Source organism: Mauremys mutica, chromosome 10 (genome assembly GCF_020497125.1).
Source record: "Mauremys mutica isolate MM-2020 ecotype Southern chromosome 10, ASM2049712v1, whole genome shotgun sequence".
NCBI classification, from domain to species: Eukaryota; Metazoa; Chordata; order Testudines; family Geoemydidae; genus Mauremys; species Mauremys mutica.
Genome location: NC_059081.1, coordinates 20,094,911 through 20,119,495, shown reverse-complemented (window position 1 = coordinate 20,119,495; position 24,585 = coordinate 20,094,911). Strand labels below are relative to the sequence as shown.

At 39.0% G+C, this 24,585-nt stretch overlaps 1 protein-coding gene across 1 annotated transcript in view; it reads left to right on the top strand.

Moving 5' to 3' along the window:
• The window catches only part of LOC123378771 (von Willebrand factor D and EGF domain-containing protein-like), a 258,695-nt gene that overhangs the window by 176,838 nt on the left and 57,272 nt on the right, over positions 1 to 24,585 (top strand). Inside the window, exons 19-22 of the mRNA XM_045032909.1 lie at positions 648 to 785; positions 3,979 to 4,131; positions 6,015 to 6,179; positions 23,560 to 24,477. Coding sequence (XP_044888844.1) covers positions 648 to 785; positions 3,979 to 4,131; positions 6,015 to 6,179; positions 23,560 to 24,477 — 1,374 coding nt within the window. The remainder of the gene's footprint in view (positions 1 to 647; positions 786 to 3,978; positions 4,132 to 6,014; positions 6,180 to 23,559; positions 24,478 to 24,585) is intronic.

Below are 24,585 nucleotides of genomic sequence, written 5' to 3'. Positions count from 1 at the left end.
GTAAGTCTGGGGATGTAAAGATTGCAGGGAATGCAAGACACACACTCTGTTGGTCTGAATTTTACAGTAATTTTTTTAGAACACCTAAACTCTGCCCCAAATTTGCTTTGAGGGTGTCCCTTTAAATTACACTTTAAGACTAGAGCATGAACATTTCCAAAACCCATCTGGTTATTTTGTAAGATTTGTTCCAAGCAAACCCTATCAGGTTGACAAGCAACAAGCTGTTATAATATAGCTCAAATAGAAAACAACAGCACGATACATCAGAACATAGTTCTCAACATGTTAAAGTCCAAATGGTAACACTGGATTTTTAAATACATGGCAAAGATCTCAAATAAATGACATTTAAAAAAAAAACAGAGACAAAAGCTTCAAATGAAGCTTCATTTCCTTAAGATGTCTAAAGTTTTCCAAAAGCAGTCTCAAGTTCAACAATTCTGATGCCAAAAACTGACAGTAATAATAAACAGTGAGATAACAGCAGATTTAAGTGAGACTGGGGAATTTGGCTGTAAAATGAGTGATGTACCCTGTAATGAGTTTACAGTCAAGAGGTAAGCCTCAGTCTACATGAACATTTCAGCTGAGGAATAAACACAGATCTTTCCTTCTTATTAACCTCTCCTTTGTTTTTGCCACAGGGCTTACTTGTCAGGAAGATGTGAACGAATGTGAAGAGAATCTTTGTTTTCCTGGAGTGTCTTGCATAAACACCTTTGGATCTTATAGATGTGGAACTTGCCCCAGTGGAATGGAGGGGGATGGTAAATCTTGCAGATGTAAGTGTTTTGCATGATTTACTTATAGAGACAGACAAAAAAATAGGGCCCAATTCTGTTTCCACTGAAGTTAATGGGAATCTTGCCACTCACTTTAATGAGAGTAAGGTCAGGCCTTTAAATACACAGATCGGGCTACTATTATATTACCAATTTGACTATTCCCATATTGGGCTCTGTTAGCTGTGGGTGTTGGGTTTTTCTGGTGTTTTAAATCTTTGTTTTAATGCACAGCCCTACAGCATATCCACGATTATTTTCCAAGTACTGTTTGTGTAATCTGCCTACCTATTGCCATGGTATTTGGTCCCTGAATCTGAGTAAGAGTGAATCCCTTCCGCCTCCTATAGCCTACTCCACAACGGTTTCCTCTACTGAAGCCATGTTGGGATGAATGCAGAGCCCCCTCCATGGTGCACATAGGTTGTGGAGTGATCAATAAAAGATTGCTCTGTTCCCATAATAAGGGGTAGTGTGGAGCTTACGTGGCGAGAAGGAACTTGTGTAAGCCCTTTGCACATAAGTAAATTTCACCTGTATGTCAGCTGAGTGTTTGCGTTACTGGATGCAATCTTCAGCTGTGCTGAATTCATACTTGGCACAACTGGAAGGGTACAGTGGAAAGCAAAGGCGGCTCTATGTCATCTTTATGCTTTCCTGTATTCCTGGGAGCAGCCAGGAGCGACACCAACCCCCATTAAAGCAGCCTTGCACCAGCTAGAACATTCTCCTAGAGACAATTAAGCCCTCTGTGGACCAGTGGAGTACGCTGGGCTCCACCACTACACCCTCGAGCACTGGAAAGCCACAGTTTCCACCTGGGCATACAACCGGGACAAGGAGAGGTTTTATAGAAACTCAGGATTCCCCCATGGTGGGAAATCCTCATCAGCCTCCCTGGAATGGTTTAAGATCACTTTGTGCAGCTCCAGTGGTGCAAAGGGACCCTCCCCAGGTGCAAAGAATCTGATCTACTCTGTCTCTCTACATTTTTCAGTTGTGTATTGTGGCAGGGCGCTGCTGGGGAAGCCTCAATAGGCTCCTGCCACTCCAGCCCCAATCAGGGGAAATGGATTGGGGCTGGGTAAATGGCCTAGGTTTGCTAATCACTGACTGCACCTGCCAGCCTCATTAGATAGGAGCTATAAGGCTGGGAGGAAGTGAGTGAAAGGAGGGGTGGAGACCAGGAGGCAAGGGGGGCTCAGGGAGAGGTAGGAGCTTGCTACTTTGTTGCTGACCAGGCCTGTGTTGGGTCAAGCCGCTGTAAATAGCCTGTATATAGTAGGAAACCGGTGGTGGGAAACGGACATAAATAAAGAGCAAGGGTGTTGCACCAGCTTGGAGTGTCCCTGAGTCTTTGAGGAGCGGGGCCAAGAGGCTGGTTAGGCAGGGGTGCGCTGTGAACCCCGTTACATGCATACACAACTGCTTATCTTCAATAAAAAATATTTTTGGGGGGGGGAACAAATCAACAATTGAAGTTCATTTGTAAGTGTTTCCAAAAAATTCAAGCAGTATGAGACAGACTTGCCAAGACATCTACTCTTTCTTTTGTTGACTGTGAAAGAAAGCTGCTGGGTATTCCTGTGTGTGAAAAACTGGCCTATAATAGAGGAACGTTGAAATCAATGAGCTGTATTGTCAGGCTTATTGACTCTTCCTTCAGTGAAATTTACACTTTTCTCGGATACAAATGTTTGCTATACTCTATTACTTGGTCAATTTGAGTAATTCCAATGCTGCCGCTGTGTCTGCTTTTCTCTTTTGCGTTTTTTGGTGTTAATGTGATTAACTGTGTGAGGGGGAAGAGATTACATTAAAAAACAAACTTATGTTCTTGGAACAAAAAAGATAGATGTTCATTTGCATTCTCATTTAGCTCTTCCAGTCATGTGACAGTTCTAAAGCAACAGTCACTTTCTTCTAACACGGAGCAAGGAGCTTTATTGGAATAAAGAAAATTTACTCTCTCGCTCTGATTCACTGTAGAGTCTCTGCCTAGAACTTCACATAGCTCTTCCAGACTTCCAGCTATAGACTAAAGCCTGGTCTACACTAGGCGTTTAAATCGGTTTTAGGAGCGTAAAACCGATTTAACGCCCAACCCGTCCACACCAAGAGGCCCTTAATATCGATATAAAGGGCTCTTTAAACCGGTTTCTGTACTCCTCCCTAACGAGAGGAGTAGCGCCAATATCGGTATTAACATATCGGATTAGGGTTAGTGTGGCCGCTGATCGACGGTATTGGCCTCCGGGAGCTATCCCACAGTGCACCACTGACCGCTCTGGACTGCAATCTGAACTCGGATGCAGTGGTCAGGTAGACAGGAAAAGCCCCGCGAACTTTTGAATATTTCCTGTTTGCCTAGCGTGGAGCTCCGATCAGCACGGGTGGCGATGCAGTCCGAAATCAAAATAAAAAAAGAGCTCCAGCATGGACCATGCGGACGTGATCGCTGTAAGGGCAGGCAAATCCGTTCTATCAGCGCTCCGTTATAGAAGATTTATGCAAATTCGGAATAGTCCCGTAGTGTAGACGTACCCTAAGTGTGCACACGTGCGCACACACACTTCCCTGATCAAGCTAGCTAATATGAATCCTGATGGACTTTACTGTCCTTAACTCAATCAGTTAGTTTCCCTAACATGTTCGTGAAATTAATATTTTTAAATGTCTCAAATGATCAGTCCTTTCATTTTACATCCCTGTGCACTGAGTATAGGAGTGTCCAATGTGCACAGCTGTTAAATCAGCCCACAGACTTCTACAATATAGCTTGCAGCTGTCCTCGTTTTCATATAGAAGCGTGGGCCAGAGAAACTATAGGTCCCAGCAGTCAATGTGGCATCTAGATCTGAGAAGCCAGGCCACATTACACACTGGGATTTGTAGACCCCTTGCTAGCTACATCTCTATAGAAGACCACTACGCATATTGGGTTTGTCTCTCATTTAAGCAAAGTTTGGGTAATTTGGGCTTAGTATGTATTTTCTTATAATTTTTGCACTGAGTCCTGATGACTTTCAGCAGCTGACTCATCTGCTGTGCATGCATTTGTTTTATGGTTGGCTTCCAAGATAAACAAATGTAGGGGGGAGGAGTTGATTTGCTGTTACTGTTCGTTTTTATCATCAATCACAGCTAAGCTCTAACACCTTGCTTCCCTGACCTCCATGTTTTCCTATCACAGCTGAGGCCACTGCTGACATTACAGAAGATTTCATTACTGATAATAATAATGCCAAAGGTGAACTGAACAAAATAGAGGGTGAATGGCCAATGCAACCCTTAGAGGCAAAGAAAGTGCCTGCAATTAAGAGTCCTAACCATAGTGACACACATGGTAAGTATGTAATGTTATGCTATGACATGACATTTATTTTCAGATTTGCAGTATATGTACCAAGAATTCATAATTTTACGTCCTTATAATCACAAATAACTGTTTCCAGCACATCACAATAGAACAGAGCCAAATGCAAAAAAACAGAGAACACAGAAATTTTGCATTATTACTACAAAATGTGACAATAGGTATGGGAACTATTAGTGCGGATAAAATTCATGGTGGATCTTTCGATTTGGTGGCCAAACCAAAACACACTAAAAATAAAAATTGTTTCGGGTCAAGCAAAATATTTTGTTCAGCCCAAAACAATTTTTCACCCTTTTTTTATTTAACTTAGCTCTCAGTGTTTTACCTTTCCTTTAAAAAAAAATCTAGCTAAATTTCACAATGAAATGTTGTTTCTATATGTAAAGTTAAAATGTTTCATTTTAAAAACATCAAAACACTTAGATTTAAAAAAAAAATTCCTGAGGAAACCATGCACCGCATTCAACCCAAGTTTGAGAATAGTTTTGGTTGACTCAAAACTATTTTTCAGTGAATAAACTATTCATCCAAACAACTTTCTCCAGCTCTAGATGGGTTAGCACTGAAATCTCTATTCATGCCTGTCTGTAAGGGACTCCACTTTTGCTGGCATAAGAAAATAGACAAAGGGACTGACGTCTAATAGGAAGTTACCCTAGTCACGGGGGCTGCTAGCCATCTTCTCCTGGAGTCCATTTCCAGCCCCGGAGTTAAGCAGGAGCTTCAGTTGTGCAAGAAATATGGACTCCAGGCATATATTAAGAATTTATTGTGGATTTTTTTGCCACAGCCTGTAATCGGAGGGGGGATGTATGTCTCCCAAAACCTTTGTGCCTTCAGCAGACATAATGCCACCAGGAGCAGCAAGCGTACACTACAATGCACACTGCTCCACCCTTAACAGAGGGAACCCTTCACTCCCCTTATGCTGGCATGAGCCTGCAGGCTGGGCCACACCTCTTTGGGATTTATAGTGCACTCAAGAAGCAGAAAGATAAGGACTGGGACTGGCTGTTGTTCATGGGTTCATGTGGGGAACTGTTTTTTGTGTCCTCTTACTCTTTTGAGCAACTGTACAGGGGTAGCCATTATCCAAAGTAAGTCTACACATTGCGTTAAAACCACATAAATCCATAAATATTTCAGTTTACTTCATACTAGCTCTTTTGCAACCAATGTGCAGAATTAACACTGAAAATATTTGAGTGTCATGATCTAGACCCCACTGAAGACTGTTTAGAAAGAAATACAACCACTACTCAGACTTTATACATCCTTTGTTATCTCTGCTCTAGGCCAGATAACTACATATTACCAGGTAACTTCTGCTATTATTTAACTATGTACAAAATTAAATGAATTAAAAGAGTCTTGTGTCACATAACGTTGGACTTTCCTGGGCAATTTCTAGATCAGAACCATATGTACTCTACAATATATTTCTAAAGGTAATGTACGTGTGTGGCAAGGTTTGCCAAATAGATTCCAATGATTTTTAAAATATGGGATATCTGAATAATGCAGTTTCTCAGACTGTTAATCTTTCACTTATGCTGAAAATTACAATTTCTATTCTGTTCATGATAAATGCCAAACAACTCTGAGTAATAAACTTTAAAACACGTAATTAGAGGACTAATAAATCTTACTTTAATAAGAAACAGCTGTTCTGATACATTGTGCCTTCAGGACATTCCTATGTTTGGCACAAGATTTGGGGAACATTCTATGTTAATTGTATTTTAAAAGAATAAAAGTAATGTAAAGCCTTGGGTGGGCTTATATAGTCATTGTTTCATTTTTAATAAAGATTTAATTTAATAAAGAAAAGTTCTTGGATACTTTTTTAGGTAGCAGAGCTGCTGTACGACCTATTACTACTTGTGCCAATAGGCCATGCTTCCCAGGAGTCTTATGTGTTGATCGTAAACCTCCTGATATTGGGTACATTTGTGGTCGGTGTCCATCAGGCTTTCTTGGAAATGGACGAATCTGTACACAAACACCTAGAGCAGGTACTTTTTATCTTTGGGGTTTTAAAAAAATTTTGGGGGGTAAGGTTATGAGAAAATGCATGCTGTGGTGGTGTTATACTAAGATAATATATATCTTTTTTACATATAATGCTCAATCAATCAAAACTTTTGAACAATACTTGGCAGAGTAGCTAGAAAAGTCAGAAATACTTGACTCTGTTTAAGTGGAGATAACCCAGACTCACCAGGCTGTCTGTGACAGGAACAGTTTTGTGGTGAAGGACTTCCTGGGTGCCATGGTAAAGAAGAATCACCCCACCTTCATTTCTAATGCAGTGCCACAAGCATAACATTAATGATATTATCAGTCAGAGTAGCCCATGATTTGTGCCAATATCACCTTCCTTCCTGCTTCATCGGTTACAAGACATGCATATGCCAAGGTGACCTGTAAGGGAGGTGATAAGCAAGGAGGCGTGTAAAAGCAACTGTATCAATAGCCAAAAACAAAAGATAATTAACATGTCCAAACAACCTTTCAATTGTGTGTTCCATAAGCTGAACAGTTTTCTTCCTTGGGGAGTTCTGAAACTCAATTGATCTCGGAGGGTGGGTCATTTGAAGAGGTTCTCTGCTGTGATGGAAGCAAAGATGGACCCTAACCTCAAACAGGAGGAAACAATAGTGCATGTAACCTCGTAAGGAGTTCAACCCACCAACCATCCATCACCAGCTCTTGTTTTCTAATCTTAATGAAATTTACAAAATCCTCTCTAATCTCTAAGAACAGTCAGGATAGTTTTTCCTTTCATATTGCTTCCTGCCCAGAATGAGTTTAAAGAACTCATGTTTCATTGAGGATTTTTTTAAATTGTGTTAAGTCTTCATATTGGACTCTCCTGATTTTCAAGCCCTTCAAGCCTCATTCTGGGAAACCACTACCATTTCTGTTACAAATCAATGGGCATGCCTTGTGTGATATTTTAGTGAACATTGTCAAGGAGGAAGCAAATTTGCCAATTAGTGTAGGCGTCATCCAACCACTTTAAACTGCATATTGATTTTAGCCAGTTTTCTGAATTTACAGGTAACAAGAACAAAACCAAACATCTTTCCTCCTTTCTAGCAATGACTAAGTAAGTATGGCGGTATGTTACTAAGTTTGTCAGAGTCACAAAGTCAAGTATTGATTGTTCTATAACTTGGTGAGGCTCTGAATGCAGATGAGCAAAAAAATAAATACTTGCGCATATAAATAAACTATGCTTTATTGTTACAGAGCTGCACCTTGCTGTGCTAATGAAATGTTAGGATACAGAGTCTATGCCCTTAAGGTCATTCAAATGCCATTGAATAGGACATACATTCTACAGTTTAGGTATTGTATTGATATTGGTACAAGATATTGATAGGGTAAATCAGATATGCTTCTTGCATTGTACTTATAGAATTACTAATTGAAGAAGTTGTGTGTCTTCTAAAATGAAAACTTATTGAGGACGTACAGTTTATTATGATTCATGCATGCGATTCACAGCTCCAAGGAAGATTAATTCTAAAACTAAAAGGCTTCTTTTAAAAGCAATTTTTATGTCAGAGATTGAATAATCCTGGGGGAACAAAATCTTCAGGATTCTGTAGTAAATAGAATCAGCCTGAGTATTTTTGAAGGGGACAGGAAGAAGGGGTTGCGAGATGATTCTTTGGATACGTCCAACCTTTAAACTGGCCAGTTTTATGGAAACCATTTGTGAGAGATTCTTTACTTCTCTCCTCAGCCTCCTGCTCCAGAAGAGGAGCCCATTTGCTTGTTCCTTTCCATTTTAGCGGTCAGAATCTCTTTTAAAATGTTGACCTACAGTTCTAGCCTTTTTCATTGCAAATGTGTGCGCCTGAGTAGGCACATATGTCAAAGTAGCCTGATTTTTCAAAGATCATGGTACTCTCGACTCCCGTTGAATTCTGTGAGAGCTCCGAGTGCTTAACCATTTGTTCATAATTCCAGAGATTTCACAGAGTTGTGTATATTTCTCGTGTGTGTTGGATAAGGGTAAATATGTTTGTCTTTGCAGACCACATGAACCACTACTTCATTCCTTTGTATTTTTGTTGTATCGTTTATCTAGATTTTATTTTCAGCCCAAGCGCCCCTGAATAGCTCTACAAACATGTATATTTCAAGGTAAAAAGAAAGCAGTTTGCTTTAGTATATAGAAAAAAAAGGAAATAGCTACAGCAGCTCAGCTGAGGATAACAGACCTCAAACAATTGGTTTGTATTTGTGTCTTACTTTATATCCGGAATGCGAAGCTTAACTTTCTTGCGCAAATGCTCTGTGATTTAAGCAGATGTACCGTACAGTACTTGATGTTTAAAAGATACGAAAGCTTTCAATTACATTTATGTACATTTATGGATTATGATTATTATGAAATCCCCATTTGAATAACAGCTCTCTTCCTTGTAACTAGTGCTATCATTCTTTCAACAAAACATACAAAATCCTCTCCAAGTTGCTAAAGTGCTTGAGGAGGTATTGAGATTTTGTACCAGTTGTTCCCAGTGCCAGAAATTTTAATCTAAAGCTCTTTTTGCTAATTCCCATTTTCATCTTTTGCTGGATGGTTTTGACTTGTATTATATTCAATTGTCATGATTTAAGGATTAAGGGATAAGTATGTTTTGATACAGAAATTGCAAAATTGCCCATCTTAATAAAATGCTTTGGTACATTAGCTGAGGCGAAAAGATGCTAGTTCAGAAAATTGTGTCTTAAAACAGTCTCTGATGAGAAGACACACATTCATGTCTTTCCATTGTGATTTATAAATACCAAAGTGCCATTTACTGACCACTGATATGTGGTAAGAGTTAATCTACTGATATACTCAAATTACAGTTAATTCCTCAATGCCACAGATCAGGTTCTGAGCTGAATACAGACCTAAATCTGCTCTCACGTGCCCATTTTTATAAGGGTTTACACCTTTCATTTTATATGTAGTTTACACCTACTAGATTTCAAGAGAGTAATTCTTGATTTATATCATGTATATATAATCATGCCTGGACGTGGCAAAGTTTATTGCTTTTTTTAAAAAGGAATCTCTGTTTTCTGTTTTTAGGCAAAAAACAAAAGAAGACCCTATTTGCCCCAAAATAAACAAACAAATTGGTAACCTAGGATTTTTACTGAGTAGTAGTGTCAATATTCCTTCTTTTGTTTTTTGCTGGCAGTGTGATGAAAAGGAAAGCCTAAGGCATTTAGTCCCATTCAGATTTCACTGCTGCTAGTCACTGCTTTCTGCTTTGGATAAGATATCTATCACTCCTTTGGTTGGGAGAGGAGGACATATTCAATGAAAACATACAGTATCACAGGTCATATTAGTGGCATTCTTGGCTTCACAAATAGGACAACTGACATGTCCTAATGGGAGGTAGTGGTGGCATTATTGATACTGCATGTTGCAATAACAGTGCTAGTCAGATGTTAGCGGTGTTTGTTTAGTCTGGTTTAATCAGTCAGAGTCACAGCAGCCTTCATCTTATTCCCCTTATACACTGGAGGAAATTGGGTCACTGTGGTTTAGTGATCTGCTCAAAATCATACAGCACAATGAGTGAGAAAACTGGGATTAGAATTCTGAAGTCCCTAGCTGCCTGTGCCATGCAGCATCCTTTAGACCCTTTGCACATTATGCTTAGGGTTTGCCATTTTGCAAAATTCAACCCATAGGACAAATTTGTGCACCACAATCTTTTGGATTGTGTTGACACATCATAAGGGAATGGGATAACATGGTAACAGAAGCATTGTAACATTGCATGAAAAATGTGACACTAGGATGGCATTTAATGGAAATTATTTTGAAGGACTCACACAGCATTCAGTGTGGGATGCAGGATAACCCCAACAGTATCAAGATGATTCTGGAATTGCTGGGGTGCGTGGCAAATCAGTGTGTGGATCAGTGCATATCCACTTGCAGCTAAAACCCGTCTCCTATTCAGTTGTTAGGAAAGGGAAAGATCTGATAGCGTTTCCATTTTTCTCTTTCTTAGTAATACTCACTAAAATACTAGCTAGTTCCAGAAGAGTATCAAAGGAAGCTTCTCTAGTATATTCTATGACCCAGATATAACACCCTAAAGTAGACACAGTGGGAAGAATATGTTTAGATAATTTAAAAGAAAAATCATTTCCAGCTTTGCCTATCCATATACTCTATCATTTAAGTGCTTCCAGTCCGGATGATATATTTTGCAAATGATGTAACTCAGCAATAGGAGACCAATGAAGCCCAAGTCATAAAACCACCAGGGAAAGGACAAAGTTATATGCCATGAATAATATTTACATTCAATCAGAACATCAAGTATAGATTACATTCCTTTCCTACCAAGACCGTGCCATTTTTTTGCTTAAGCAATCACAGTGCCATCATGATTCTTTTAAGAGGTAATAATAACAACCCAGTCTTCAAACAAATAATCTATAGAGGGCAGAGGCCCTGTAGTTTGTTACAGTGACAGAACTGAGAGCCAGATTATTTCCCTTTTTACATTTTCAAGCCCCTTTAATCATATAGTAGTAATATCATGCAGCTTTTTAAAGGGAGCAGTTCCTGTTTTCATAAATACGGTAGAGTTGTAGTTTTATTAAAGACACTTAAAATTACAGAGAATTCATATTGGGCCCTATTGAAGTCAAACAGGAGTTTTGCTATTAAAGAAGAAGTAAGAGCAGCACAGGAATTGTGAAAGAGAAAGAAGTTATAAACATTATAAAGATGAGTACGGCTTAATGTGAAATACCTAGATTCTCTGGAACCACAGCACATTAGCAGGGGCCAATTAAGCCTTCACTTCCAAGGTTTACATTGGCTTCCATGCAGTTTACTGTGGGTGAGATTTTTAGAATGAAACCCTAAATATCAATGTCCTGGCTGCTGTGTGTTATCATTATCACAAGGCATTTTTCATTAGGACAGGGGTTTGCCCCACTACCCTTGACCAAAGTTACTAAGGGCCAGGCTGTGAATGCCCACTCGCACTGGTGAGCAGTTATTCACAAGAGTAGTTCCATTCACTTCAATGGATCTACTCAGGGAGTGACATACTATTCAATGCAAATAAATGCATCAGAATCTGGAATAAATCGGTACATTTCTGTAGACAGATTTACTATATTTTAATAGTGATATGATTACTGTATGCAGCTTACAAAACACTACTGGATCTTTGTGGATGAAAGGAGATCTATACATATAAATTATGAGGAGAATTTCAATTATTAGAGTGTTGGGGATTTTTTAAAATTATTTAGGATAAAGTGAGGGTGTAGGAGACTCTCAGAAGCTCTCACTGAGAAACATCCTCCGAACCTACTGGTCTATAATGCTGACAAATCACTTTGAATCTAGATTATTTAAGAGTAACCATCTGATGAAGAGGTTCTATTTACTGAATTACTGTATTTATTTGTATGGTCTTAGAAACCTAAGATTTGATACACCAAATCCAACTATTGGTTCACTAAGTTTGAAGTCCTTCCTTCAGCAGTGACCAATACAGAATGCTTCAAAGGAAAGGCAGAAACTCCCCATTATGCCTGATCAATTTTTTCTCTCCACTTACATTTATCTAAAAACAGAACCAGAGAGATTTAACTCGGCTCCCATATGCTTGTCATTTTGGTATCAAATCTCCAAGGGGCCGAAACTTGTTTCACCATGGAAATTCCTGCAGTGTTGAAAAAAATAAAATCCTTGATATCGTCCCAGAGCCTACGAAGAGAAAGGATTAAATGTAATACAACTACTATTTGGAGTGTACCTGGAAGATGCTCTTTCTTGCCCATCTTATTTTTCCCTTTCAAGTAGAAAAATATAAACACTTTCTGAAAAGGATGATCTCAGAATATAATATGTCAATGTCAGGGATGCTGTCAGTAGGTTTCTAAAGGCAGGAGTAGCTTTTACAATAAAGTGTATGTTTAATATAATAATGAATTATAGCTACATGTCCCTGTTTGAAAAATCCTTGCATTTGGGAAAAGAGGCTATTTAGATATATGGCAAACTTCAAATTCAGCACTAATGTTATCAGTTATTTATATCTTTCTCAAATGGAATTTAGGGCTGTCTGGCACCAGGTTTGGATCTGGAAACTGTAGTATTTCTTTTGGTACAGCAAATTGGTAAGCTGCTGCTAAGAGTTAATATGCTAACACGGTCCATAAGTAAAAATGTCTTGTGCATCACTTGGTTGACCTGTTACCAACTAATTCTAGCGAAAAACTCCATAAAAGTTTCAGTATGTACTCAGATAAGCTATTATCTAAAATGTTCTTTTTTTAAAGATGGTTGTCCAGACTTATTCAATTGAAAGTGATTGTGAAATTTTGGGAAATTATATAAAGGAAAGATCTCGCTGAGGGCATTTAGACGTGCTCATGTGATATTAAAAGACAATCATTATTAGTCTTCAACAAGACACAGTTCAAATAATTTCTGGGCTTTCATATGTAAAGTAATTCATTTTTATGTATTTACCACTCAAAACAATGTAATTGTAATTTTAGGCCATTTACTACTTGAATTAAGTGAAAGGAGAACTTCGGTAAAATATTCAAATTTAAACCCTTTTTCCTCTGAAGAAATATTATGAATTTCCTCTGTACCCTGCTATTAAAGTTCTGAGGCAGTCTGTATTGAAATAGACAGGGACACTGCAGGCAAGATCCGGGTTGATCTAAGCCACTAAGAATATATATCAACCTGTCTAAGCCAAGAGAAAGAGTTTGAAGGCCCGTGAGGCATCAGATAAGAGTGCCATTTTTATTAATATTTCAGACACTCATGATATCAAGAAGAAGTAGAATATATTGCTAACTCCAGAATACAAAATACAATTTTGTTTTTTTTTATACAGTCTCTCATGGAAACTCTATCCTGATGTTCTTTACATAGTAGCTAAAGTAATACAATTAGAGAGCTAAATAATAATAGCAGAGCCCAGGACACAGACATTATATATTAAGATTTGAAATGTGGTGAAGTGATGATGAAACAGACTGATACGGGACAAGCTGTTCCAGGAACTGCAGAAGAAAAGACTCTTGTCCCAACAGTAGTAAGGTACATCTAGAGAAGGCTGATAACAAAGGAGCACAGAAAGAGAAGGCCTCTGTGAGAGTGGCTGGAGCACATCCAAGGAGAGTTTTGAAATCAAAGAATACATCTTTAAACTGGATCTTGAACTAAACCAGGAAGGAAACCAGTAGAGCTGTTTGAGGAGAGGGAAAAAGTTACATTAAAAAAAGTTCAGTTGCTCTGAAGAGTTAACTATCAAACTCCAACAAGTATGATGCACAGGAAAATCGATCAGATGCAAAGTTATATTAATGGCACTATATAAATAATTAATACAAAATCTTTCTTCTTGTTCCATTCATAATTTTGTCTACCTCAGCAGAGTTTAACTCATAGGGCCTTACCCTCCTCTATCTTATGCAGGCATAAATGGGAGTAACTCCAAGGAAGTAAATGAAGCAACACTAGTGTGAAATGGGTATAAATTAGGGCAGCATCTAGCCCCTAATTTGTCTGCATTACTACATTCCCTGAGTCCCAGAATTGTGCTTTCTGTTGCATATTTTTTGCTATATATTGTCTTTTTCATAATGAATTGGTTAGAAATAAGGTGACTATTTTTAAGGTATTGTTTTGAGACTCCTTGAGTGTTGAAGGGATTAGTGAGAATTAAATTCCATTCCCTCTCATATCAAATAGTTGCAAAAAATTTTCTCCAACCTTCATTCAGCATCTTCATTGACATGTTTGCCTTAAATGACTTAAGCTCTCAAATTCTTAGATCTCATTTTATTTAAGTGCATCAATAAATGGATTAAAATGTCAAAGACTCCCATTGAAAATCCTATAAATACACTGAACTGTGCATTATGGGAGATAAATAGGGCCATTAATATAACATGAGTAAATAGATTGTCTCCTCGTAACATAACCTTTCTCTTATAAAAGAGCACAAGATTTCAGCATTACTCACTTTGCAACGATTAAGTCTTCAGCCTCCAGCCCAATTTTCTTTGGATACAAGTTCTAGAAATAGCGTTAGTACATTTGCTGAGCAGCCTTGCTGTACCCGACTCTGCTGAGCAATCATCCCAGGGGGGAGGAGACAGCACATTGCTCTCAAAATTAGGGCTGGCCAGAAAATGACTATTCCTTTTCACCAAGACTATTGAGGTTTCAAAATCTGTTTTCATTCCAATGTGGATTGAAAATGAAATCTTTCGACATTTGGGGGGGGGGGAAGTCTATGCGAGACCCTCACTCTAGAACAGCCAGGGGTTAGGGATACGGTCCTGGAGTCTGGGAGGCCCACATTTGAGTCTTTGCCCATCCTAATTCAGAGCAGGAACTTGAATCTGGGTCTCCCACATCTCAGGTAAGTGCTGTAACCTACAGTCAGTCCACGCTGTTGGAGATGAAGAATTAACTACTCAGGGGACCAGAGGGAGAGACTAAGGCTATAGCTTAGCAGATAGCCCACTTTTGGGGGGTCAGGCCGGGTAGAAACTTGAACCTAGGTCTCCCGCCCTAGGTCAGCCTAGGTGAGTGACTGAACCTCCAGGCCATTACTTTAAAACCCTTGGTTTTGATGGAAAAAAACCTTTAGTCAAAATTTTTGGACCAGTTCTGGTCAAAATAATTCCTTTGGCAAATTAATGGAGAAATATGGATGGAGGGAAAGCTGCAAAAACCCAAAGGTTCTTTAAAAAGGAGTGGGGAAAAGTCAGTGGAAAAGGAGGAATATTGGAGTATTCTTTCTTTGTCACTCAGCACCCCCTACAGGATCAGGCCCAACAGTTAATAATGCCGGTACTGAGGCAAAATGGCTGTATTCCCAAATTAAATGAAGTCCAGTATAAACAGCTATATTACCTCATCTTTCAATGTCTACCTGTCTGTCCAGTCACTATGGTATCAAGTTGCTAGTATGTGCCTCATTATGACTAAGCCCCTTTGTTTTCAGTTTAAACTGATTTTTCCTGAAAAAAATCCTGGGTTTTACAAAAAAGTCTGTCTTTTTTTTCCAGTTTTCACCCTACATTTGTATCATTCAAAGATATATATATATATATAAAAAAAACTTGTTTTATTAGGAAAATACAAAACATTGCATGAGATATATGTATTACGATAATACATTAGTCTGTGTGTATATGCAAAGCTGCCTGTTGAAGTAAGGCTATGTATAAATCTAGACGATAAACACAATAAACAAACAGGCACGCACACAAGCTCTGAAGCATGTGCGCATCTGAATGTACTGATGAATCTCACACCCACCATGTACACATTTCAAGCTGCTAGCAGATAATGGTTTAAAAATCTGACACACTAAAATCGAGAGAAAATGAAAAACTGTATCAGAACACATGGAAGTATTCAAAAGTTTAAAAAAAAACAAAAAAACAAAAAAAGCAAAAACAGGAAAGGAGGGTGGAGTGTACGTGCTGCAAATGGTATGGCTCCATTATTAAATGTAAATATTTATAGGCTAATGGTTCCAAGTCTACAATAGTGAACTGCTGAGTTTTCAGTAAACTGAAAAGTTTTATTTGGGGATTAGAGATATATTGTTTTCTTAAACTCAGGTGGGGCATGTTTTGAGTTCTGTTTTAGTTCTGCAGCAAACCACATTGAACTCTGTTCATCAAAGCATTACCCTACTGAATACTTTTTCCCCTTGTTCTTCCATCCACCAAAATAAACCCAGATATTTACGCAGAAATATTATTAATAGTTTTTCCCACTGATTTTCACCTGTTTTTGTTGCTGCAGTAATAAACACTGATAAATTTCTTGGGAAAATTAAATAAAATAAAAACCAAAAACGAAGGGCCCTAACTATGGCCCAAATATTGTGTCTGTTTGTGCACATACAGTAGGGCCAAAAGCAGTGGAAAGGGAGCGTTTCTGTCCCCCGCACACACACATACCCCCGCCCAAAAAATGCCCCAAGAGGCAGAGAACCCATGCAATGGATTTCACATGACCCTGAATGCTACAAAGATAACCTTCTTCTGGCTCTCCACACCATGGATGGGCCTATAATTTTCTGTCTTCACCAGCTATTGTCTCATATATGTGATCCTGTTAAGAAAGATCCAGTCAGGACATTGTTGGCTCATTTAATTGCCTTTCTGCTAGGTCTCTGGGGTGAACCCTGGGTGAAATCCTGTCTCTGCTGAAATCGCAGAATAGCAAAACTCATAACGTCTGTCTACACAGTCCATGGAAGCAAGACTCCCAGTCCGGGTTGATAGACAGGGGTTTGCACTAACGTTCTAGAAATAGCTGTCTACTGTGTAGATAGCACTTTGAAGTTGTGACTTGGGCTCTGAAGCCCACATTCCTCCCTAGACTTCAAAGCCTGAGCTGCAACTTCAAAGGGCCATCTGCACAGATATTTTCATTGAGCTAGCACAAACCCCTCTAATCCAAGTCTGTCGACCCAGACTAGGAGGCTGCCTTGCACAGGCCGTGTAGACATACCCATGTTGACTTTAACGGAGACAGGATTTCACCCCCTTGTCTGTACCAGAGGTATTTAAATAATTAGAACTGGAGATTCCACTATATCCAGAGTTTTGAGCTGCCTCTGTATCCCTTCATTTACCACACATGCCTCTCTGAGCTCTCCATTTCTGCCTGCTGCACAACATGATTCTATCTCAGTGTTATGTCCAGTAGTCCCCCCTTTCTTATAAAATAAAGCAATTCTAATACAAATATTTGAGTGAGAGATTAAAATTGGCTATTCAGGACTGTGAGCATTCAAGTTTGCAATATTTCTCTTTAAATGTTTGTGAATAAAATTCAATCACTTAAATGTTCAAAGAAAATGGACCTGGAGGAGGGGAGAAATACAAGCCTAGATGAAGCAGATTCATTTTTTAAATTTGAGAGCATGCTGTACTCTGAATACACAGATCTTTTCGCAGATACTAACGTCAGAGCTGGCTGGAGATCCCAGTTTTTCCTTTTGCAAATGCTTTGTGGCAGAGCTGTGCAATTTTCTATTTCATATGCACAAAACAAATTTGCATTGCAAAGTTCTGCATGATTTTGTGGAATTGTGTATGTATCGCTGCAGATGTTCTGAGAGATGTGGCCACATTTAACAAACAAAACACCTAAATGCTAAAATGGAGAACGGAACTGTTGTAAAAAGAAAGCAGTTGGAGAATGTCGACACCTTAAAATATTCATTATTGGTGATGATTCCATGTAGGGCACTGGGGAAGAGAATTTAAAGTGGCAGCCTAACACCAACATCACCATCTAAGGCGACAAAAACTCTTCTATAAGGATAAGCTCTGCCTCTAGGGAAAGTGAACCAGATGTCCACTCTTTTATTTTGTTGTAAATAAATTAGTGAGTGAACTTAATGATCACAGAAGCGCCGGACTGATAACATTGATTTCAATGAGGCATAGTGTGAGCAGGCTTGCACTCATATGTCTGCCACTGCATCTCTTTTACCATTTGCAAATTCCATCCCAGGGCACCACTTAGGCCCAGAATTCCAGTTCATCCAAAATCCATTTTGTGATGTGGGAAAATAGTTACAAGCATGAGACCAAACTCATTTTAAAAGACAATGCAAATGTTTATTTTTAAAATAAGGCTAATATTAATACCTCTCTATTTTCATATTTTTAAAAGTGGTGATTGATTAAAAAAGAAACAGCTCATGCTAATTATGCTTTAAATTGGTGCAAAGAGTTCCTTTTTTCTTGCACAGTGTTTAACCTACCACCTTTGACATTAAGAGTAGAAAGAGAATCTTAATCCCCAAACGGAAGCTATTATCTAAACTTACATTCCCATCCCAAACTTAATTGATGATGTGCTCATTTCTCTTTTAACCTGAAAACAGGTGCTTTCTAGGGCTTGGGGGCTCAAGATTATATGTTGATTAGTGGGGAGGTTTTTTTGGAGGGAGGGATTGAGGGTTCCTAGCTAGGGCGATTGGGACTTGTTGCTTTTTATGGGAAGACAGCAAGAGGCTATAGCAACTGAGAAAGCAATCTAGTCACTTGTCTAGGTGGGGTACAAGTCTGAAGAATTTGACAGCAGGGAGGGGAGAGTCAAGGGTATGTGCACAGATGATGGTTGTAGGAGGTGAGAGGAAGGGAGTTTTCACCACACTGTTGTTATGGAAACAAATAATAGTAGAAAGATTCCCCAGTTAGGGGGCAGGTTGGGACCAGGGGAAATGGAAAGATAAGATCACTCTTTTTCAGAATATTGTGAAATTTCTCTCTTGCTTTCTCTTCTTCTTCCAGACATGTGGTCACAGTGTTCCTCTCTCACTGGGCAAATTTTAAAAAAGTATGAATGCAGAGAGGGAGAGAGATAAATAGAATGATCCCTTATACTTTGGTAACAAGACTCCTTAGACCAACATAATTTGTCTGCTCTCTCGACACTTTAAATGAGATGTATGTGCTTGTAGGTATTTCAAATTTTAAATGATGAACCACACAGTATAATATGTCAGAAAAGCGTTTCTCTGAAGACATTTTTCTGAATGAGAAATGTGCTACACATAATGTATTGCTAAATGTCAATGGCTCTAAAGATAATACAAACTGTAAATGTATTAAATTGTGTTAATAATAAGGTGAATTCTTAAATTATCTACTGAATTGTGAAACAGTTGTATGCTAACAGGATGCAAAGGTGCAATAATACTCTGCATTGCCAGAGAATATCATAGCTAGAGAATTCTTATGAGAGGAAGGATTTGATCTTGAGCTGAAGAGTAGTGCTTCATCACTTTTATGTATTTAGTTGGGTCTAAGGACATAGTGAGGGCTAGATTAAGGCATAGGCACTATAGGACCATGCGTTAGGCTCCAGATTTTGGCATCATGGGATTACATCAGAATGTATGCTTTTTTTAAAAAAAGAAACAAATGTTTCTAGCTCTCATCATGTGAAGAAAAGCTTGAAAATGAGACCCAGATATAAACAAAGCAGCAATAACTGAGTCTGCAGGTAGCCTGGAGCAATAGCTCGGAGAGGTGTGAACTGCTCTGTGGATCTCAATAAGGTGTTAACTCCAAGACCCATTGTTCTGTGCCACCCTTAGCAATACCATTCCAAAAGAGGACTATGTGTGTGGCAGGAGGGGGAGAGTGCAGTGCGCCAGGCCCATCCGCCCACCTGTCAAGCAGACACACTCCAGCTGCTATATGGGTGGGAGCCTGCTGCCAGCCCTGCCTCTTTATATGTAGGGCCCTTCATTTTCAGTTTTTATTTTATTTAATTTTTCCCAGGACTTTATCCATTTATTACCACAACAACAAAAACAGGTGAAAATCATTTAAAAAAATTATTAATAATTTTGCTAGGTAACTATTGGGGTTTATTTTGGTGGACGGAGAGATATGGAGGAAAAGTATTCAGCAGATTAATGCTTTGAATTCTATTCATCAATGTAGTTTGCTGCAGAACTAAAACAGAACTCAAAGCAGAATGCCACCTCTGAGTTTAACAATCTCTCTCTAATCCCCAAATATAACTTTTCATTTGAACAAACAGTTCGCTGTTCTAGACTTAAAACTATTAGCTTATAAATATTTACATTTAATAATTGGGCCACACCATTTGCAGCACATATATTCAACTTCATCCTTTTCTCCTGGCTTGGGGTTTTTTTTTTAAACTTTTGAATACTTCCTTGTGTTCTGATACAGATTTTCATTTTCTTCCAATTTTAGTGTGTCAGATCTTTAGACCATTATCTCCTAACAGATTGAAATATATACCTGGTGGGCATGAGATTCATCTGTATGTTCAGATGCACATCCACTTCAGAGCTTGCATGTGCGCCTTTTGTTTATTGTGTGCACATAGACTTACACATAGTCTTACTGCAACAGGCAGCTTTGCATATAGACAGACAGACTAATGCATTATCATAATATATATATATCATGCAATGTATTGTATCTTCCTAATAAAACAAGTTATTTTATATATATTTGAATGATAAAAAAGTAGGGTGAAAATTGGAAAAAAATGAATAATACTTTTTGTAAAACTAACTTTTGTAAAAAAAAAGGGGGGGGGGATTTTTTGGTAAAAATCAGTTTAAACTGAAAACGAAGGGCTTATTTATATGGGAGAAGGATCCACTGCTGTCTCCTCTAGGGAGAAATGAGGGGAGGGAGTCTCATGCTGCTGCTGATTTGGGAGAGGAGGGGGCAGGGTCTACACTGGACCCCTATGTTTTGATGCATCTGTGGCCCCATTTGGCCTTAATCTGGCCTTGGACTTGGCCTGCTTTTGAAAGCCTGCCAAGGCACAGAAGAAAGACAGGAAACCCAGAAGACAACAAATGCATTAGACTTGTTTTTTTCTGGTTTTCAGTGTCAGTTTCTTTCCCTGGATTTTGGCAGCACTGGAGTATCTCTGCTCCATTTCCTTGTATCTGAGACCAATTGTATTCACAGCCTCTTTATTACTTTGAGAATGGGCATGATTTTCTTCTTTTTGACTACAGATGTGCAATATTTGGCTGGAAATTGCAGTTCACATCAGAAGGAAAATCTGAATGTTCTGTATCTTCTCAGCACTGTCATGATGGACCTTAGGTCAAATGTTGTGGGTCAGTTTCGGGCTTCCTCTCTGGCTCTTACATGCTGCTCCAGTACAAAGTGGTTGGAAAGCTGTCTTAACTGAGTGTCGGGGGACTTCCAGTGTAGAGGAAATCCCATAGAGGGGAATCCCCAGGTGGCATAGTTCAAAAGTAGCATGTTCAGAGTGGGGTGGGGGTTAAATGTTCATTCTCTGAAATCTGGTCCCTGCCATTTCTTCCTCAGATAGAGAAGAAGAAGAAGAAGAAAAATCTATTGTCTCAGGGCTTGATTCACCACTATGTTGCTCTAGTTTGAATTTAATGAAGTTAACAGCAGCATAAAACTGGAACAGTGTAGTAGTGTATCAGCCCCTCATTCTCTCACCCGCTTCTATAAAAAAAAACCCTCAATCTTTTCACTGCTGCATATCTCCCAGTTACCGTAGGTGGGAAGGCTGGCGGTGAGTGAAAATGTATTTTTGTACCATAATACACACAGTACTTTGGCCTGTCATTTTGTTGTTATTTTCATTCATGCCAATATGTAATCATACACTGGCATCACAGAGAAAACCAGATTCATCCAATCACACTCTGCATTGATAATAGGTTATACATTGTAAGATATTGATCGACTGCATGAAAAATAAATTGAAGTACACAGGATTGGAGAAAGCTGCTGACTACAGACAACTGAGTCTGCAATCTCTTAGAATGCTTCTTCATTGTCTATTTAGATACTAGAAAATTGCCCAATAAAAATTACTGGCTCTGCCAGAAAAGTTCTATCAAGATCTCATCTTAACTAGCTTGCACTGAACCATATTAGTGAAAACTTGCTATAGTATTGGGGATGGATAATTTTATAGATCTCTGATAGCTGTTTTCCACAGGCAACCGTAAAGCTATAAATATTTTATAGCTTTACGGTTGCCTGTGGAAAACAGCTATCAGAGATCTTAATTCAGTAACTATCATAGTCAGCAGATGTCCACCCCACAATATTACAACCACAGTTAGCTCAATTGGCACCTTTGTTGGCATTCTGATCAGAGAGGTCAAAGGCTGGATGGTCATAGAAACACTCCGACCTAGAGGGGGCTTCCTCCCCTACCCCCGCAAAAAGTGAAGCCGGGGCATATTTGGAAGATTACGCTGCATCTATTGTACCTGATAGGAGGTAAATGGAAGATTTCAGTTTCTAGTTTGCCAGGTTGATCCCTTTGGTAGTTACTAACATTCATTTAGGATAAAACCGATTTGATTCCACTGTGATGGCTGGAGCTCAAAGCTATTATTTGTATTCATTTCAGAAATTTGTCAAAGTGGCTATTCAGGCCTCCACTGTCACTCCTGTCACACTTCTTGATCCCTGAATTGAATTTTCTAGAAGCAGTACTTCTCGTCTGTGACTGATAATTATCTCTGGGGATATTTCTTTCATCTTTCTTTCTCTCATTCATTTGTAAAAATCCCTTTACTTCTCCTATTTTCTCTTTTTCTCTCTCTGAATTCTTCTTCTCTCTCTTTCCTCTCTCCTCTGCCTCTTTTCCCACATTCTTCTGATCATTTGTCAATCTTGTATTGTGCAGTACAATACTGTACTTGTATTTATTTACTGCTGTGGTCCATTGTGTGAATCACTACCAGTGTCCAACTCTGGAACAATGCCCCATTGTGTTCCAGGAGGGAAAATAACACAACATCATCAGCTGAGAGGGGGATATGGTTTACTAGTTCAGTGAACACTGCTTTGGGAGCCAGGAACTCCTGTGTTCTAGTCCTTGCTCTGATTCTAACTCTCTTTGACCGTTGTCAAGTCACTTAATCTCTGTACTTCAGTTTTTTCATTGGTTAGCTATGGTAATACCACCAACCTCAGAAGGAGCATTGTAAAGATTATTGGTATTTATGTAGCCCTTAAACAACTATATAAAAATGTTGAGTAATTATGTAAGGATTGTATGCCTAGGGCACAATCCTATAGCCTGAAATGAGCCCTGTGCCATGGAGTGAGCATGTTAAAAATAGCTTCTTCATTCATTAGACGCAGCATGTGGCAATTAATATTTCTGAAAGAATTGATTCAAACTAGCTGTCTTCACTTTCAACACCTTTCCCCTCCTCATCTATCATCTCATACAACTACTGAAAGGTCTACTCCAACTCCCACTCTACCAATGGTGGCAGTCTTTATCATCCACTTGTTATATTTTCAAACAAGCACCTTTGTGCTTTCTCCCAGGCTGCTCCTCCTTGGAAGGAGCTCCCCATAAACATCCCCCAAGCCACCATATTGTCCTCTTTCAAACCCCTCCTTAAAAAACCCTCCTTTGCCATGACGCCTACAAAAACTTGATAGTGGCTAGTGTGCCAGAACCACTGCCCATCATGCTAACTATACTGTCTCATCATTTCCTTCTGCTCCACCTCTCTGTGTCCATTTGTTGTCTCTCATTTTATATTTAGACGGTATGCTCTTCAGGGCAAAGTCTTTTTTACTAAGTGTTTGTACAGTGCCCAGCACAACTGGGCTCCTTGGTGATACCACAATCCAAACAAACAAACAATAATAGATTATTCAGGACTTATTATAATGTCTCTTCCTGTGTATAGTGGATTTCATTCTTCTGTGTTGATGATACCCTGTTACTTATTGATTAAGAAGATGTGTCATTGTTCTTTTTGTGGATTTAGACCAGTAGATTTACTGAAACATATCTTCCTTTAACTCTAGTGTCAAGATCTTCCTACAGTCGTACAGATACTGCCGAGAGAGGTAATACAGATGCTAAAGGCTCCTACCAAGAACAAGTTGTCATAAAGTCAAGAAATATTGATTCTAAACTTTCCCAGGCTCAAATCCCAAGACTAGAACACACTTACCTTATGACAAGAAACCCCACAGTCACCGATATTCAATCACTTATTTTGAAAAGGAGAGTTTCTCATCCTCAGGCATCAGATACAAGAAATACTGATCCAGACTCCTCACTACTTCAAAGAGCATCTTCCCATAATAAAGTAAAAATAAACAATTCTACACAGGATCTACTTCTGCTGCAAGAATCTAACCCCAAAGCAGCAACTGTCAGAATGACAACCCAGATCTCCTCTGATTATAAGCTAAATGTTAGATCACATGCAGCTGGGACTATTTCTCCCTATCCTGATAAGAACACAAGTTTATTAGTTACAAGGCCACATGCTGTTCAACGGATCCAGCCAATATTTGACTTTTCTCCTGGAAAACGGTCCAGTAGGATTGCCACTACAAAGGCTAAACCAGCCCATGCTTTTAGAACAGACCAGCCAAGGACATCTGCTTTGACAGCACCACTAACCTCTTCATTCCATCTGAGAGCTCCTTTTTCGGGTATGGCTCCCCAAAGGGCTAACTTCCCAGTACTTCCCGGAATGTTTGTTCAAGCAAGGATTCCAGAACAGACAACTGCAATCAGAAAGTCATATGCCTCAGCGGTGGATCATTTGGCACTATCAAAAACTATTAATGGGCTGCTGCATCTGAACAAGAAAATCACATGTGCTAATACACCATGTTTTAACGGAGTGCAGTGTGAGCCAGCCAAAGATGGAGGATTTAAATGTGGCCATTGTCCCCCTGGATACAATGGTGATGGAATTACATGTCAAGGTAAGAGAAAAAAGAAGTTGCTGAATACCGTTCAATATTTTCGATTTAATCACTGTGCAAAATTATTTTTTTTATTGTAAGTTTGTGGGGTTTGTCAGTTGGGATCAC